The sequence below is a fragment of the Heterodontus francisci genome, chromosome 3 (genome assembly GCF_036365525.1).
Source record: "Heterodontus francisci isolate sHetFra1 chromosome 3, sHetFra1.hap1, whole genome shotgun sequence".
Taxonomy (NCBI): Eukaryota; Metazoa; Chordata; class Chondrichthyes; order Heterodontiformes; family Heterodontidae; genus Heterodontus; species Heterodontus francisci.
This window is the reverse complement of record NC_090373.1, coordinates 202,007,044-202,026,259: the sequence shown is the minus strand read 5'-3', so window position 1 is coordinate 202,026,259 and position 19,216 is coordinate 202,007,044. Positions and strand designations below refer to the sequence as shown.

The 19,216-nt window shown below is 45.3% G+C and overlaps 1 protein-coding gene across 1 annotated transcript in view; it reads left to right on the top strand.

Annotated features, from left to right (window-relative positions):
- LOC137367179 (dynein axonemal heavy chain 8-like) overlaps window positions 1–19,216 on the top strand; it is a 2,062,041-nt gene that overhangs the window by 360,315 nt on the left and 1,682,510 nt on the right. Inside the window, exon 15 of the mRNA XM_068028615.1 lies at window positions 2,515–2,614. Coding sequence (XP_067884716.1) covers window positions 2,515–2,614 — 100 coding nt within the window. The remainder of the gene's footprint in view (window positions 1–2,514; window positions 2,615–19,216) is intronic.

Sequence of the window (19,216 nt, the reverse complement as noted above, 5' to 3'; positions counted from 1 at the left end):
CTACACAGCAATTTGCACTAAGCACTTAAAGACTGGACAAAATTTTAAACACTGCTTCAAGCTTACATGAAACACTGCTAGTACTGGAGGCAAAAAAGTAGCACTATCCTACCTTTTTGTCTTTATATGTCTATAAAATATTGTTTTATGCTCCTTGATAAGTTAATTTCATGGTTGCTTGTTGCCTATCTGATTTTTTTTTACTTTCCTCCTAGTCTCTTTCTATTCTCCCTTGTCTTGCTCTCCTCTGCTGTCCGTGTACTTAGTGTATGACCCTTTACTTACACTCAGTTTTTTCCTTATGCCTTTATTCATCCATGGGGTTGAATTTTATGTCCCCCTGAAGGGCAGGGTGGGGGTGCGGGGGGGAGGAGGGGTTGGCATAAAATGGAGCAGGAGGCTCTTCCCGACCCGCACACCACCCACCCCCCCCCGCCGCCACTACACAGGACAACGGCGACGAAAAACGGCCCACCCGCCCCAGGCCAATCAAGGCCCTTAATTGGCCACTTAAAGGCCTTTGCTCGCCCCTGCAAGGATTTTACGTGTGGGAAGCGGGACTCCTAGACCCGAGAAAAGCCACCAGACAAAAGCAGGCAGCTTTCTGACGGCCTTGGTGGGGGGAATGGTGGGGGGCGCTCCTGATCAGGCACCCTATGCCTGATAGCCCCACTGCCCCAACCACCCCCAACACGCCCGCTGTCCCCCCATCGACTACCCTTGCCTCGATGGGGCCTGACCGATCATCCCGATGAGGCAACAAAAACTTACCTTAGGTCCGGGGCTCCCCGACATCTTCTTCTGCAGGCTGGGCTGCAGTCCCAGCAGTGGCCCCTGCTCCCGGTGCTGCAGCTCGGACAGAGAGCTGCTGGCCCGCTGATTAGCTCAATGAGGTGGGATTTCCTGCTTCAAGCGGGTGGAAGTCCTGCCTCAGAACAATTAAAGGCCGGGGACCCGCAAAATACGGGTCGAATCCCCAGGCCAGGTATAAACAGCTCCCGTCCACCAAGGGTTAAATCCCGGCCATGATGCCTCATTAGTGTTTAGTTTGCTCTTCTTCTTGAGCAGAATATATTTTTATTGGGCGCTGTTGAACAACGCTTTAAATGTCTTCCATTGTTGTTTTCATCAATGTTTGCCAACATTGTTGTCCATTTTTTTTCCCAATTTCTGTTCTCAGCCCCTCAAAGTCAGCTTTTCTCCAATCTATATCACCCTATCTTTATCATGCTATGCCCTTCTGAATTATTATCCTAAACGGTATTATATTATTGATGACATCACTGGTACAGCTGAGCTGATGGCCCTCTGATTGGCCCGCAGCTCTTGGGGCGGGTTCTTGTCTCTTAAAGGGGACAGCATCCCCAACCGGCTGGGGGTCAAATAAAGGGCGGAGGCGCAGTCGCTCCCTACCTTTCAGGGCGGCACAGTGGCGCAGTGGTTAGCACCGCAGCCTCACAGCTCCAGGGACCCGGGTTCGATTCTGGGTACTGCCTGTGTGGAGTTTGCAAGTTCTCCCTGTGTCTGCGTGGGTTTTCTCCGGGTGCTCCGGTTTCCTCCCACAAGCCAAAAGACTTGCAGGTTGGTAGGTAAATTGGCCATTATAAATTGTCACTAGTATAGGTAGGTGGTAGGGAAATACAGGGGCAGGTGGGGATGTTTGGTACGAATATGGGATTAGTGTAGGATTAGTATAAATGGGTGGTTGATGGTCGGCACAGACTCGGTGGGCCGAAGGGCCTGTTTCAGTGCTGTATCTCTAATCTAAAATCTAAGGCAAAATACTCATAGAAATAAGCAATCTGAAAGCAAGAAACTCTCTTATTAATTGCAACATACAACGGCTCACATATCCTTATCATACAATTACCTGCAGGTGAGTAAAATGCTTCCAATGCTGAGAGACCAAAAATTGCTAGCTTTTACTAGTGACTCGAACACTATGTTTGTCTTCGACAGTTTTGTTTTAAAACTACGCCAGATCTTGGTGATATCATAAAAACACAATTTCCACTTATTCATGAGGCCCCTGCCTCTCCAGCAGGTGCCTGAGCTGAATAAAATAAATGGGTGGCTGAAACAGAAATTGGAAGAAATGGAACAATAAGTACTCTGAAGCAATTTAACATGCCCGCTCCATTTCCACCAGTAGGATGAGTCGGCACAACAAAAGCATTGATTTTATTACCATGTTCCTATCACATGTTTCTCCCTGGTGGAAGCGCAAAATCAGTGAATTTACCAAACGATGATGACATGAGGATTAAGGGGAGGAGCTAAATAGATTATGATCCCAAAATGATAAATGTTATTGTAGATTGTAATGCAGATTGTTGTTCTTTATGCGAACATTATCACCCTCAATTTGAAAAGAATTTTAAAAAATTTTAATTCTAGACTATTATCTCCATAGAAAACAGAATAATTTTTTTCACTATATTGTTTTGTAACTGTATTTGAGTTTTATGATTTTAATTAGACTGCAGTTCGTAAGTGCTAAACTTGTTGCCTTAGATTTCAGCATTTGAATATACCATCCCTTGAATCAGAAATTGAAATTACAATTGAACGTATTCTTCAGCATTATGCAGGAGAGTTAATGGCCATACAAAAGGTAAGAATGATGTCATTAAATGCCCTCCAGATGCATTGCATCTTTATTTCTCTATTTATGAACTCACATACATACAACTGGAAATCCTACTCCCTTATTTTTCAGTGGGACCTGACTAAAGTAAGTTTGACCAAATGAAAACAAACATATTTCAGGATTTCATAAAGTTATTACACCACAGAAGGAGATCATTCGGCCAATCAAATTCATGCCATCTCTCTGTAGAGCAATCCAGTCAGTCCCATTCCCCCTTTCTATCCCTATAGTCCTGCAAGTTTATTTTCCTCAAGTGCCTATCCAATTTCCATCTGACATCATTGATTGTCTTCGCTTCCACCACCCTCATAGCTGGCATGTTCCAGGTCATTACCAATTGCTGTGTAAAAATGTTCTTCCTCACATTCCACCCCCCCGCCCCCCACCGCAGCTCTTGACCAAAATCTTAAATCTGTGTCCCCGATCTTGTACCATAAGCTAATGGAAACATCTTTTCTTTGTCTACTTTATTGAAACCTGTCATAATCTTGTACACCACTATCAAATCTCCCCTAAACCTCCTTTGTACCAAGGAGAACAACCCCAGCTTCTCCAACCTAACCTTGTAGCTCAGATCCCTCATCTCTGGAATCAGTGTGATCAATCTCCGCTGCACCCTCTCAAGGACACTCACATCCTTCCTAGAGTGTGGTGACAATAACTGGACACAATACTCTCGATATGGCCTCACCAGAGCTTTATAAAGGCTCTGCAAAACTTCTCTGCTTTTGTATTCAATACCTCTATTTATGATGTCCAAGCTCCCACACGCTTGCTAACTACTCTCTCAGTATGTCCTACCAGCTTTAAAGATCTATGCTCATGAACCCCCAGGTCCCTCTTGCCCTGCACACTCTTTGGAACTAAGTCTGTATTGTCTCTCGCTATCCCTTCTGACAAAAGCCCGGGTTTCGGAGCTGGAGCAGCAGCTGGGGACACTGTGGAGCATCCACGAGGTGGAGAGTATCGTGGATAGCACGTATAGAGAGGTGGTCACACCGCAGGCTCAGACCCCACAGGCAGGAAGGGAATGGGTGACCACAGGCAGAGCAAGAGGACTAGGCAGGCAGTGCAGGAATCTCCTGTGGTTGTTCCCCTGCAGAACAGATATACTGCTATGGATACTGTTGGGGGGAATAGCCTCTCAGGGGAAAGCAGCACCAGCCCAATTCGTTGCACCACAGTTGGCTCTGCTGCACAGGGGATGAGTAAAAAATTTGGGAATGCAATAGTTAAAGGGGATTCAATTGTAAGGGGAATCGATAGGCGTTTCTGTGGCTGCAAAAGAGACTCCAGGATGGTATGTTGCCTCCCTGACGCTAGGGTCAAGGATGTCTTAGAACGGTTTCAGGACATTCTGAAGGGGAAGGGTGAACAGCCAGTGGCCGTGGTACACTTTAGTGCAAACGACGTAGGTAAAAAAAGGATGCGGTCATAAAAGCAGAATATAGGGAGTGAGGAAGTAAGTTGAAAAGTAGGACCCCAAAGGTAGTGATCTCAGGATCACTATCAATGCCACGTGCTAGTCAGAGTAGAAATAGCAGGAAATATCAGATGAATACGTGGCTGAAGAGATGGTGTGAGGGGGAGGATTTTAGGTTCCTGGGACATTGGGACCAGTTCTGAGGGAGGTGGGACCAATACAAACTGGACGGGTTACACCTGGGGAGGATGGGGACTGATGTCGAGGGGGAGTATTTGCTAGAGTGATTGGGGAGGGTTTAAACTAAAATTATTGTAACCTCAACTCCACATTCCTACCTGCCCCCAATAACCTTTCACCCCCTTGCTTATCAAGAATCTATCTACCATGGCTATCTAAATGACTTCCTGTACCGTGGTGCCATGATCAGTTCATTGATCTACCCTTGCAGTCCCCATTCTCATCCATCCAAGCTGAAAGAACTTTAAACCTGTTGGACAATTGCAAGAACTGAGGCTCCTTCAATTCTGCCATCCCAATCCCCATACGTACCTCACTCACAGTCACACTCACACTCTCCTGTCCCTGGCCACTGACCAAATCAGAAGGTACTATCCTAAGGGGTGTGACTGCCTTTTGGAGCAAAGTGTCCAGGTAGCTTTCCCCCTCCCTGATGCATTACATTGTTTCAGTGTGTAGATGTTCTTCCATCACCTTTGCCTCTGAGACCACTTCTTTGGCTTCTTTGGTCAACAATCTTAGCACCGTACTGCCGATCCTTTCATCTGTCCTCAGAATTCTCGATTCACCTGGAACTCTATCTGGCCTCTTACTCTCTCTAGATCTTTTAATTGAGGACTATCGATGTGACTTCAGCTGTATGAATTCACTCTAATCTACCTCCCTCTGAACTTGCAGCACCCTGTTTTTTCAGGTCCAATATTGACATTAAACCTGCTGATGTTTGATGAATCGACCTTTACCAAACAGAGGCTGAACCTCAACTCTCTGACACCTCATCCTACCTCCCTTTGGACCATATGCCCACCACTGAACCTGAAGCTGTCATTTCCCAGCCTGTCACTGATCTTATCTTCCCTGCACGTCTCCAACCTCATAGTGTCCCAACTCCTCACTGCCCACTTCTACCTCCTTCCCAAGATAACCAATCCATCTACACCTCTTGCCCCAGCCAGAGGTCCAACCAGTCCTCACCCACCACCACCTTCTTGTACCTGGCGTAACTTGTTCTCACATTGACCAACTTCTCCTTTTACTGTACGCACAATACACATTCCCACCTAGTTTTGTGTCATCTGTAAACTTGGAAATATTGACTTTGGTCCCCTCATCCAAATCATTGATATATATTATGAACAGCTGGAGCCCAAGTACTGATCCTTGTGGTACCCCACTAGTCACAGCCTGCCAATGCGAGAATGACCCATTTTTTCCTACTCTCTGTTTTCTGCCTGTTAACCAATCCTTAATCCATGCCAGTATATTACCTCTAATCCCATGTGCTTTAATTTTGCGAACTAACCTCCTGTGGGGAACTTTATCAAAAGCCTTCTGACTTATCAACTTTCGGCCCCATTAATTTCTCCAATACAATCTTCTTACTAATACTAATTTCCTTCACTCCTTATTCTCCCTAGTTCCTTGGATCTCTAATTCTGGAGATTTCTTGTATCTTCCTCAGTGAAGACAGACACAAAGTAATCATTTAACTTGTCTGCCATTTCTGTATTCCCCTTTGTAAATTCTCCTGACTCTGCCTGTAATGGACTCACATTTGTCTTAGCCAAATATTTCCTTTTCATGTACCTAGAGAAGCTTTTATAGTCTGTTTTTAGGTTTTTTGCTTGTTTACATTCAGATTCTATTCGCCCTTTCCTTATCAGTTTCTTGGCCCCCTTTGCTGTATTCTAAAATCCTCCCAATCCTCAGGTTTGTTACTATTTCTGACAACTTTTTAGGCCTTTTCTTTTAATTTTATACAATCCTTAACTCCTTTTTCTCTATCTACTCTGCCTTCTCCACATCATGGTTTTGAACACCTCTGTCAAATCCCCTCTCAACCTTCTCTAAGGAGAACAACCTCAGCCTCTCCAGTCTTATCCAAGTAACTCATAAAGTTGCCCAAAAAAGTGAAAAGGATTGGGAGCATTTCAGAATTCTGCAAAGGTGGACTGAGAAAAAGATTACGAAAGGGAAAATTTGGGAGTAAACTAGTGAGAAACATAAAAATTGACTGTAAATGCTGATATAGCTACGTAAAAAGGAAAAGATTAGTGAAGACAAATCTGGGTCCACTACAGGCGGAGTCAGGAGAATTTATAATGGGGAATAAGAAAATGTCAGAGAAACTAAACAAATAGTTGGTGTCTGTTTTCATGGAGGAAAATACTAAAAATCTCCCAGAAATAATGGAGAATCAAGTGTAAATGACGATCTGCAAGCTATTAATATTAATAACAAATAGTAATAGTGAAATTAATGGGACTTAATGTAGATAAATCCTGATGATCTACATCCCAGGGTGTTCAAAAGTGGCTGTAGAGATAGTAGATGCATTGGTGGTCATCTTTCAAAATTCTATTGATTCTGGAATGATTCCTGCAGGTTGGAAGATGGCAAATGTGACCCCACTATTTAGGAAAGGAGGGAGAGAGAAAACAGGGAACCACAGACCTGTTAGTCCAACATCAGTCTTAGGGAAATTTATAATAAGGAATGTGATACAGGACACTTAGAAAATAATGGTAGGACTGGGCAGAGTCAACATGGATTTATGAAAGGGAAATTGTGTTTAACAAACCTATTGGAATTTTTTGAGGATGTAACTAGCAGAATAGATAAGGGGAAACTGGTAGATGTGGTATATTTAGATTTTCAGAAAGCACAAGAGGTTGGTGAACAAAATTAGAATACATGGGATTGGGGAGAATATACTTGTATAGTTTGAGAACTGGTTAATGGACAGAAAACAGAGTAGAAATAAATGGGTCATTTTTGGATTGGCAGGCTATGACTAATGGGGTACCTCAAGGATCGGTGCTTGGGCCCCAGCTATTCACAATCTATAGCAATGATTTGAATGTGGGGATTAAATGTAATATTTCCAAGTTTGCAGATGACACAAAACTAGGTGGAAGTGTGAGTTGTGAGGAGGAATCAAAGACGCTTCAAGGAGAGACTAAGCGAGCGGTCAAAAATTTGGCAGATGGAATACAATATGGAGAAATGTGAGGTTATCCGCTTTGGTAGGAAAAACAGAAATTACAGAGCATTTCTTAAATTGTAAGAGGCTGGGAAGTGTCAAATTTCAAAGGGACTTAAGTGTCCTTGTTCAAGAGTCGCTGAAAGCTAACATACAGGTACAGCAAGCAATTAAGAAGGCAAATGGTATATTGCCATTCATGACAAGAGGATTTGCGTATAGGAATAAAGATGTCTTACTGCAGTTATATAGAGCCTTGGGAAAATTGTGTACAGTTTTGGTCTCCTTAACTGAGGAAAGATATACTTTCCATAGAGGAATTGCAACAAAGGTTCACCAAACTAATTCCTGGAATGGAGGGATTGTCCCATGAGGGAAGATTAAATAGACTGGGCCTTTATACTCTGGAGTTCAGAAGAATGAGAGGTAATCTCATTCAAACATACAAAATTCTTACAGGGCTCGAAAGAGTTGCTGCAGGAAGGATGTTTCCCCCAGTTGGGGAGTCCAGAACCAGTGGACACAGTCTCAAAATAAGGGGCAGGCCATTTAGGACTGAGATGAGGAGGAATGTCTTCACTCAGAGGGTGCTGAATCATTGGAATTCTCTGCCCCAGAGGGCTGTGGAGGCTCAGTCATTGAGTATGTTCAAGACTGAAATCGATAGATTTCTACATATTAAAAACATAGAGTGACAGGGATAATGCAGGAAAATGGTGTTGATGTAGAAGATCAGCCATGATCTCATTGAATGGAGGAGCAGGCTCAAAGGGCTGAATGACCTACTCCTGCTTATTTCTTATGTTCTTAGGTTTTCATCTCAGGAACCATTCTTATAAATCTTTTCTGCACACTCTGTAAAGCCTTCAATATCCTCCCTATTGTGCAGTGCCCAGAATTGGACATAATTCCCGGTTGAGGCCAAACCAGTGTTTTATAAAGATTCGTCATCAGAACAGATGTGACCGAGGAGGAGAAACTGCAAGAATGGAATAGAATCCTCCAGGAAGAGGGCGGGAAGAAATGTAGTCAAGGTAGCTGTCGGAGTCAGTTAGCTGAAAGTGGATTTTTTTTTAAATTCGTTCATGGGATATGGGCGTCACTGGCCAGGCCAGCATTTATTGCCCATCACTAATTGCCTTTGAGAAGGTGGTGGTGAGCTGCCTTCTTGAACCGCTGCTGTCCATGTGGGGTAGGTACACCCACAGTGCTGTGAGGAAAGGAGTTCCAAGATTTTGACCCAGCAACAGTGAAGGAACGGCGATATAGTTCCAAGTCATGATGGTGTGTGACTTGGAGGGGAACTTGCAGGTGGTGATGTTCCCATGCATTTGCTGCCCTTGTCCTAGTTGGTAGAGGCCGCGGGTTTGGAAGGTGCTGTCTAAGGAGCCTTGGTGCATTGCTACAGTGCATCTTCTAGATGGTACACACTACTGCCACTGTGCGTCGGTGGTGGAGGGAGTGAATGTTTGTAGATGGGTTGTCAATCAAGTGGGCTGCTTTGTCCTGGATGGTGTCGAGCTTCTTGAGTGTTGTTGGAGCTGCACCCATCCAGGCAAGTGGAGAGTATTCCTTCACACTCCTGACTTGTGCCTTGTCGATGGTGGACAGGTTTTGGGGAGTCAAGAGATGAGTTACTCGCCTCAGGATTCCTAGCCTCTGACCTACTCTTGTAGCCACGGTATTTATATATCTACTCCAGTTCAGTTTCTGGTCATTGGTAGCTCCGAGGATGTTGATATTTTATTTTTTTATTTTATTTAGAAACAGGCCCTTCAGCCCACCGAATCTGTGCCGACCATCAACCACCCATTTATACTAATCCTACATTAATCCCATATTCCTGCCACATCCCCACCTTTCCTCAATTCCCCTACCACCTACCTATACTAGGGGCAATTTATAATGGCCAATTTACCTATCAACCTGCAAGTCTTTGGCTGTGGGAGGAAACCGGAGCACCCGGCGAAAACCCACGCGGTCACAGGGAGAACTTGCAAACTCCGCACAGGCAGTACCCAGAATTGAACCTGGGTCACTGGAGCTGTGAGGCTGGGGTGCTAACCACTGCGCCACCCATAGATAATGGGGGATTCAGCGATGTTAATGCCATTGAATGTCAAGGGGAGATGGTCAGATTCTCTCTTGTTGGAGATGGTCATTGCCTGGCACTTGTGTGGCGCGAATGTTACTTGCCACTTATCAGCCCAAGCCTGGATATTGTCCAAGTCTTGCTGCATTTCTACACGGACTGCTTCAGTATCTGAGGAGTCACGAATGGTGCTGAACATTGTGCAATCATCAGCGAACATCCCCACTTCTGACCATATGACTGAAGGAAAGTCATTGATGAAGCAGCAGAAGACGGCTGGGCCGAGGACACTACCCTGAGGAACTCCTGCAGTGAAGTCCTGGAGTTCAGATGATTGACCTCCAACAACCACAACCATCTTCCTTTGCGCTAGCTATGACTCCAGCCAGCGGAGGGTATTCCCCTGATTCCCATTGATTCCAGTTTTGCTAGGGCTCCTTGATGCCATACTCGGTCAAATGCTGCCTTGATGTCAAGGGCAGTCACTCTCACCTCACCTCTGGAGTGCAGCTCTTTTGTCCATGTTTGTACCAAGGCTGTAATGAGGTCAGGAGCTGAGTGGCCCTGGCGGAACCCAAACTGAGCGTCACTGAGCAGGTTATTGCTAAGCAAGTGCTGCTTGATGGCACCTTCCATCACTTTCCTGATGATTGAGAGTAGGCTGATGGGGCGGTAATTGGCCAGGTTGGACTTGTCCTGCTTTTTGTGTCCAGGACATACCTGGGCAATTTTCCCCATTGCAAGGTAGATGCCAGTGTTGCAGCTGTACTGGAACTGCTTGGCTTGGAGCACAGCAAGTTCTGGAGCACAGGTCTTCCCAGAAATGTTGGGGAACATAGGGTGTAGTGAGAAGGAGGAACTGTATGAAATCAGTATTAATAGGGAAATTGTGTTAGGGAAATTGATGGGATTAAAGGCCGATAAATCCCCAGGGCCTGATACTGTACATCCCAGAGAACGTAAGGAAGGGGCCCTAGAAATAGTAGATGCATTGCTAGTCATTTTTCAAAATTCTATAGACTCTGGAACAGTTCCAATGGATTGGAGGGTAGCTAATGTAACTCCACTATTTAAAAAAAGGAGGTAGCGAGAAAACAGGGAATTATAGATGGTTAGCCTTACATCAGTAGTGGGGAAAATGCTAGTGTCCATTATAAAAGATGTTATAGCAGAGCACTTGGAAAACAATGACAGGATTGGACAAAGTCAATATGGATTTACAAAAGGGAAATCATGCTTGACAAATGTACCGGAATTTTTTGAGGATGTAACTAGTAGAATAGATAAGGGAGAACCAGTGGGTGAGGTGTATTTGGACTTTCAGAAGGCTTTCAATAAGGTCCCACGTAAGAGATTAGTGTGCAAAATTAAAGTACATGGGATTGGGGGTAAAGTACTGACATGGATAAAGAACTGGTTCGCAGACAGGAAACAAAGAGTCGGAATAAACGCGTCCTTAAACACGGGTGAGGTCCCGGAGGACTGGAGAATTGCTAATGTTGTCCCCTTGTTTAAGAAGGGTAGCAGGGATAATCCAGGTAATTGTAGACCGGTGAGCCAGACGTCAGTGGTAGGGAAGCTGCTGGAGAAGATACTGAGGGATAGGATCTATTCCCATCTGGAAGAAAATGGGCTTATCAGTGATAGGCAACATGGTTTTGTGCAGGGAAGGTCATGTCTTACCAACGTAATAGAATTCTTTGAGGAAGTGAGAAAGTTGATTGATGAGGGAAGGGCTGTCGATGTCGTATACATGGACTTCAGTAAGGCGTTTGATAAGGTTCCCCATGGTAGGCTGATGGAGAAAGTGAAGGCGCATGGGGTCCAAGGTGTACTAGCTAGATGGATAAAGAACTGGCTGGGCAACAGGAGACAGAGAGTAGCAGTGGAAAGGAATTTCTCAAAATGGAGACGTGTGACCAGTGGTGTTCCACAGGGATCCGTGCTGGGACCACTGTTGTTTGTGATATACATAAATGATTTGGAGGAAAGTATAGGTGGTCTGATTAGCAAGTTTGCAGACGACAGTAAGATTGGTGGAGTAGCAGATAGTGAAGGGGACTGTCAGAGAATACAGCAGAATATAGATAGACTGGAGAGTTGGGCAGAGAAATGGCAGATGGAGTTCAATCAGGGCAAATGCGAGGTGATGCATTTTGGAAGATCCAATTCAAGAGTGAACTATGCAGTAAATGGAAAAGTCCTGGGGAAAATTGATGTACAGAGAGATTTTGGTGTTCAGGTCCATTGTTCCCTGAAGGTGGCAACGCAGGTCAATAGAGTGGTAAAGAAGGCTTACGGCATGCTTTCCTTCATTGGACGGGGTATTGAGTACAAGAGTTGGCAGGTCATGTTACAGTTGTATAGGACTTTGGTTCGGCCACATTTGGAATACTGCGTGCAGTTCTGGTCGCCACATTACCAAAAGGATGTAGATGCTTTGGAGAGGGTGCAGAGGAGGTTCACCAGGATGTTGCCTGGTATGGAGGGCGCTAGCTATGAAGAGAGGTTGAGTAGATTAGGATTATTTTCATTAGAAAGACGGAGGTTGAGGGGGGACCTGATTGAGGTGTACAAAATCATGAGAGGTATAGACAGGGTGGATAGCAAGAAGCTTTTTCCCAGAGTGGGGGATTCAATTACAAGGGGACACGAGTTCAAAGTGAAAGGGGAAAAGTTTAGGGGGGATACGCGTGGAAAGTTCTTTACGCAGAGGGTGGTGGGTGCATGGAACGCTTTGCCAGCGGAGGTGGTAGACGCGGGCACGATAGCGTCTTTTAAGATGTATCTGGACAGATACATGAATGGGCAGGAAGTAAAGAGATACAGACCCTTAGAAAATAGGCGACAGGTTTGGAGGGAGGATTTGGAGCGGCGTAGGCTTGGAGGGCCGAAGGGCCTGTTCCTGTGCTGTAATTTTCTTTGTTCTTTGTTCTTTGCGTCTTTTTCTGAGTCGCAGGCAGTGACTGGTGGGGTACCGCAGGGATCAGTGCTAGATCCCCAGCTATTCACAATATATATTAATGATATAGATGAGGGAATTAAATGTAATATATCCAAGTTTGCAGATGACACAAAGCTGGGTGGGAGTGTGAGCTGTGAGGAGGATGCAGAGAAGCTCCAGTGTGATTTGGACAGGTTGAGTGATTGAGCAAATACATGGCAGGTGCAGTATAATGTGGATAAATGTGAGGTTTGGTGGCAAAAACAGAAAGGCAGATTATTATCTGAATGGCGATAGATTGGGAAAGGGGGAGTTGCAGCGAGACCTGGGTGTCCTTATGCACCAGTCGCTGAAAGTAAACATGCAGGTGCAGCAGGCAGTTAAGAAGGTAAATGGTATGTTGACCTTCATAGCGAGAGGATTCGAGTACAGGAGCAAGGATGTCTTGCTGCAATTATACAAGGCCTTGGTGAGACCACATCTGGATTATTGTGTGCAGTTTTGGTCTCCTTATCTGAGGAAGGATGTTCTTGCTAGGGAGGGCGTGCAGCGAAGGTTCACCAGACTGATTCCTGGGATGGCGGGACTGATGTATGAAGACAGATTGGGTTGATCAGGCTTGTATTCGCTAGAGTTTAGAAGAATTAGAGGGGATCTCATAGAAACCTACAAAATTCTAAAAGGACTGGACAGACTAGATGCATGAAGGATGTACCTGATGGCGGGGGAGTCCAGGATGAGGGGTCACATTCTAAGGATAAGGGGTAAGCCATTTAGGACTGAGATGACAAGGAATTTCTTTACCCAGAGAGTAGTGAACCTGTGGAATTCACTACGACAGAAAGCAGTTGAGGCCAAATCATTGAATATATTCAAGAAAGAGTTAGATGTAGTTCTTAGTGCTAAGGGGATCAGTGGATACGGGGAGAAAGCGGGAACAGGTTAGTGAGTTTGGATGATCAGCCATGATCATATTGAATGGCGGTGCAGGCTTGAAGGCCCGAATGGCCGACTCCTGCTCCTATTTTTCTATGTTTCTCAGTCTCTTGCATGGATCTCTGGCTGCTGACCTGATCCTGAGGGGTCTTATCAGGGTGGATGAGGAAAGGACGCTTCCCCTTGTGGGAGAATCTAGAACTAGGGGTCACTGCATTAAAAATAAGAGGTTGCCCATTTAAGAAATAGATGAGGAGAAATTTTTTCTCTCAGAGGGTCGTGAGTCTTTGGAATTCTCTTCCTCAAAAGGCAGTGGAAACAGAGTCTTTGAATATTTTTAAGGCAGAGGTAGATATATAAGCATGGGGTTGGAAGGTTATCGGGGGTAGGTGGAAATGTGGAGTAATCAGTTCCGCCATGAATTTATTGAATGGCAGAGCAGGCTCAAGGGGCTGAGTGGCCGACTCCTGCTCCTAATACGTATGTTCATATGACCTCCGTGACCACCTCCATCACACCTTCTTTGTCTCGCTATGCAGATTTCTCCTTCCTAAGTCTGGGAAGAAAAGCTCTCTCCTCTCTGAGGTAGATTACTTTGGCTTTTGCAATTTCACTTTTATCATTAAATCAGCGAATTGTAATTTTCTAACAGAGCTTCTAGTTGTTCCAAGTGGTCCTTCCAAGTGTCACTGTATACCAGCACATCATCAAGGTAAACCATACAGTTAGGAACATTGGCTACCACTTGGTTCATTAGTCTCTGAAAAGTGGATAGGGCATTTTTTTAGCCCGAATGGCATCACTCAACAGTACCAGCGTTAGGAGAGAGCAGGTCAGACTTTCGGGAGCTAGAGAGGAAGTTAAAAAGTAGCATCTCGAAAGTGGTGATCTGTAATCATTTGTAATACCAGTGCCACATGCCAGCGAGAGTAGAAATAAGATGATAAGAAGCATGAATGAGTCACTTGAGGCCTGGTGCAGGAGGGAGGGCTTCAGATTCTTGGGATATTGGGTCCAATTCTGGGGCAGGAAACACTGATTCAAAAGGGATGGGTTGCACCTCAACAGGACTGGAACCAGTGTCCTTGTGGGGAGATTCACCAGTGTGGTTCGGGAGGGTTTAAACGAAATTGGCAGGGTGATCGGAATCAGCATGTAGAAGTAGAAGAGAGGAATAAGGTGTAGCAAGGAACAAGAGAATGAAGTCGCACTTTATGAAATAGGAAGAGACTAGGGGCTGGATTTTCTTCTCCTGCTGCTGGGAGGATAATGAGCAGGTTGGGCACACCTCCCTCCCGCTCCAATCAAGTGGAGGGGGCAGTCTCTCTGACGCCGGCAATGGCACCATTTTTAAAGGGCAGCCAGCCCTGCCGGCTCATGTACATTTTTAATGTTAATCCCCCCCAAATACTGATGAAAAATCTATCACCCCTTTCCCACCCTTCAATAACAATTCAATATTTGCCCAGGTCCCCCTTCAAATCCCTCAACTTCAACACTTGACCTTTCCCTCCCCAAACTGAACAAAGTGCAGAGATCACCCCTTTCTACAATCCCCTATATTAGTAATGTAAATTTGATCCCCAACCCCCACAGCACTAAAAATCATAATGGAATCATAGAGTTATACAGCACAGAAACAAGCCCTTCGGCCCATCGTGTCTTGCCGGCCATCAAACTCCTAACTATTCGAATCCCAATTTCCAGCATTTGGCCCGTAACCTTGTATGCCATGGCAATTCTTAAATACTTCTTAAATGTTGTGTTGGTTCCTGTCTCTACCACACCTTCAGGCAGTGCGTTCCAGATTCCAACCACCTTCTGGGTGAAAACATTTTTCCTCAAATCCCCTCTAAACCTCCTGCCCCTTACCTTAAATCTATGCCCCCTGGTTATTGACCCCTCCGCTAAGGGAAAAAGTTTCTTCCTATCTAACCTATCAATGCCCCTCATAATTTTGTATACCTCAATCATGTCCCCCTTCAGCCTTCTCTGCTCTAAGGAAAACAACCCTAGTCTTTTCAGTCTCTCTTCATAGCTGAAATACTCCAGCCCAGATAACATCCTGGTGAATCTCCTCTGCACCCTCTCCAGTGCAATCACATCCTTCCGATCGTGTGGCTACCAGAACTGTACACAGTACGCCAGCTGTGGCCTAACTATGGTAGGGGTGACTAAAGCTAGTGGGCATAGGTTTAAAGTGAGAGGGAGGAGGTTTAAAGGGGATCAAAGGGGTAAGTTTTTCACACAAAGAATAGTAGGTATCTGGAATGAGCTGCCAGAGGAGGTGGTTGAGGCAGGACCAGTAGCAACATTTAAGAGGCATCTGGACAGGTACTTGAATGAGAAAGGCATAGAGGGATATGGAATTAATGCAGGCAGGTGGGATTAGTATGGATAGGCATTATGGTCGGCATGGACGCAATGGGCAGAAGGGTCTGTTTCTGTGCTGGAGGAGTCTATGACTGTGACTCGAACTAGCATTTTATACAGCTCCATCATAACCTCCCTGCTCTTATATGCTATGCCTTGGCTGATAAAAGCAAGTATCCCATCTGCCTTCCTAACCACCTTATCTACCTGTGCTGCTGCCTTCAGTGATCTATGGACAAGTACACCAAGATCCCTCTGACCCTCTGTACTTCCTAGGGTCCTACCATCCATTATATATTCCCTTGCCTTGTTAGTCCTCACACTTTTCAGGATTAAATTCCATTTGCCACTGCTCCGTCCGTCTTACCAGCCCATCTATATCATCCTGTAATCAAAGGCTTTCCTCCTCACTATTTATGACACCACCAATTTTCGTGTTATCTGCGAACTTATTTATCATACCTCCCTATATTCAAGTCTAAATCATTAATGTACACTACAAACAGCAAGGGTCCCAGCACCGATCCCTGTGGTACACCACTGGTCACAGGCTTCCACTCGCAAATACACCCTCGACCATCACCCTCTGCCTCCTGCCACTAAGCCAATTTTGGATCCACTTTGCCAAATTACCCTGGATCCAATGGGCTCTTACCTTCTTAACCAATCTCCCATGCGGGACCTTATCAAAAGCCTTACTGAAGTCCATGTAGACTATATCAACTGCGTTACCCTCATCGACACATCTAAACACCGCCTCGAAAAATTAAATCAAGTTTTTTAGACATGATCTTCCTCTGACGAGGCCATGCTGACTATCCTTGATTAATCCCTGCCTCTCCAAGTGGAGATTAATCCTGTCCCTCAGAATTTTTTCCAATATTTTCCCAACCACTGATATTAGACTCACAGGCCTGTAATTACCTGGTTTATCCCAGCTAGCCTTCTTGAATAATGGTACCACATTCGCTGTCCTCCAGTCCTCTGGCACCTCTTGTGTGGCTAGAGAGCATTTGAAAATTCGTGTCAGAGTCCCTGCTATCTCCTCCCTTGCCTCACATATGGGATACATCTCATCTGTGCCTGGGGATTTATCCACTTCTAAGCCGCAAAAACAGCTAATACTTCCTTTCAATGCTAATATGTTCAAGTATATCACAATCCCCCTCCCCGATCTCTACACCTACATCGTCCTTCTTCATAGTGAACACAGATGCAAAGTAATCATTTAAAGCCTCACCTATGTCCTCCGGCTCCACACATAGATTGCCACTTTGGTCCCTAATGGGCCCTACTCTTTCCCTGGTTATCCTCTTGCCCTTAATATACTTATAAAATGCCGTAGGATTTTCCTTTATCGTGCCTGCCAGTGTTTTTTCATGTCCCCTCTTCGCTCTCCTAATTACTTGTTTAAGTACCCCCCCCTACACTTTCTATATTCCTCTCGTGCCTCCGCTGTTTTCAGTGCTCCGAATCTGCCATGAGCCTCCTTTTTTTTCCTGATCCAATCCTCTATATCCCTTGACATCCAGGGTTCCCTGGATTTGATGGACCTCCCCTTCACCTTAACGGGTACATGTTGGCTCTGAACCCTCACTATTTCCTCTTTGAATGATTCCCACTGGTCTGATGTAGACTTTCCTGCAAGTAGCTGCTCCCAGTCCACTCTGGCCTGATCCTGTTTTATCAGATTGAAATTGGCCTTCCCAATACCTTTATTTCCAGCCCGTCTTTGTCCTTTTCCATAACTACCTTAAATCTTACAGGGTTATGGTCAATATCCCCGAAATGCTCCCCAACTGACAGTTCTACCACTTGTCTGGCTTCATTCCCTAGGATTTAGTCCAGTACTGCCCCTTCTCTTGTAGTACTTTCTACATACTGGCTCAAAAAGCACTCTTGTATGCATTTTAAGAATTCCGCCCCCTTTAAGCCTTTTGCATTCAGACTATCCCAGTTAATACTGGGGAAGTTGAAATCCCCTACTATTATTACCCTATTATTTTTACACCTCTCTGAGTTTTGCCTACATATCAGCTCCTCTATCTCTCCCTAACTGTTGGGAGGCCTGGAGTACACTCCCAGCCAAGTGATTTCCCCCTTTTTGTTTTTAAGTTCTACCCTTATGGCCTCATTTGATGAACCTTCGAAGATATCAACCCTCCTTACTGCAGTAATTGACTCCTGGATCAACAGTGCAATGCCACCTCCTCTTTTATCCCCTCCCCTGTCAAGCCTGAAGATTCTATACCCTGGAATATTGAGCTGCCAGTCTTGCCCCTCCCTCAACCATGTCTCTGTGATAGCAACAATATCATAATCCCACGTGCTAATGAACACCCTCAATTCATCTGTCTTACTCGTAAGACTCCTTGCATTAAAATAGATGCAATCCAGCCTTGCATTTTTCCATTGTGCCTTAACAGCTCTATATTTGATGTGCCTTCCTGACTGAGTCAGTTTCTCTTCTATATTTGACTGAACACTGGAGGGATGTGACGAGTGGTGTTCCGCAGGGATCAGTGCTGGGATCTTTGCTGTTTGTTGTATATATAAATGATTTGGAGGAATATGCAGCTGGTCTGATTAGTAAGTTTGCGGACGACACAAAGGTTGAAGGAGTTGCGGATAGTGATGAGGATTGTCAGAGGATACAGCAGGATATAGATCGGTTGGAGACTTGGGCAGAGAAATGGCAGATGGAGTTTAATCCGGGCAAATGTGAGGTAGTGCATTTTGGAAGGTCTAATACAAGTGGGATGTTCACAGTAAATGGCAGAACCCTTCGGAGTATTGACAGGCAGAGAGATCTGGGCGTGCAGGTCCACAGGTCACTGAAAGTAGCAACGCAGGTGGATAAGGTAGTCAAGAAGGCATACGGCATGCTTGCCTTCATCGGTCGGGGCATAGAGTATCAAAATTGGCAAGTCATGCTGCAGCTGTACAGAACTTTAGTTCGGCCAAACTTAGAATACTGCGTGCAATTCTGGTCGCCACACTACCAGAAGGACGTGGAGGCTTTGGAGAGGGTACAGAAGAGGTTTACCAGAATGTTGCCTGGTCTGGAGGGCATTAGCTATGAGGAGAGGTTGGATAAACGCGGATTGTTTTCACTGGAACGAAGGAGGTGGAGGGGCGACATGATAGAGGTTTACAAAGTTATGAGTGGCATGGACAGAGTGGATAGTCAGAAGCTTTTTCCCAGGGTGGAAGAGTCCATTACTAGGGGACATAGGTTTAAGGTGAGAGGGGCAAAGTTTAGAGGGGATGTGCGAGGCAAGTTCTTTACACGGAGGGTGGTGAGTAACTGGAACTTGCTGCCAGGGGAGGTGGTGGAAGCAGGTACGATAGCGACGTTTAAGAGGCATCTTGACAAATACATGAATAGGATGGGAATAGAGGGATACGGTCCCCGGAAGTGCAGAAGGTTTTAGTTTGGGTAGGCATCAAGATCGGCGCAGGCTTGGAGGGCCGAATGGCCTGTTCCTGTGCTGTACTGTTCTTTGTTCTTTCACCCCCTACTGTGCTTCCACTCTGTATCCCATTTCCTTGCCAAATTAGTTTTAAACCCCCCC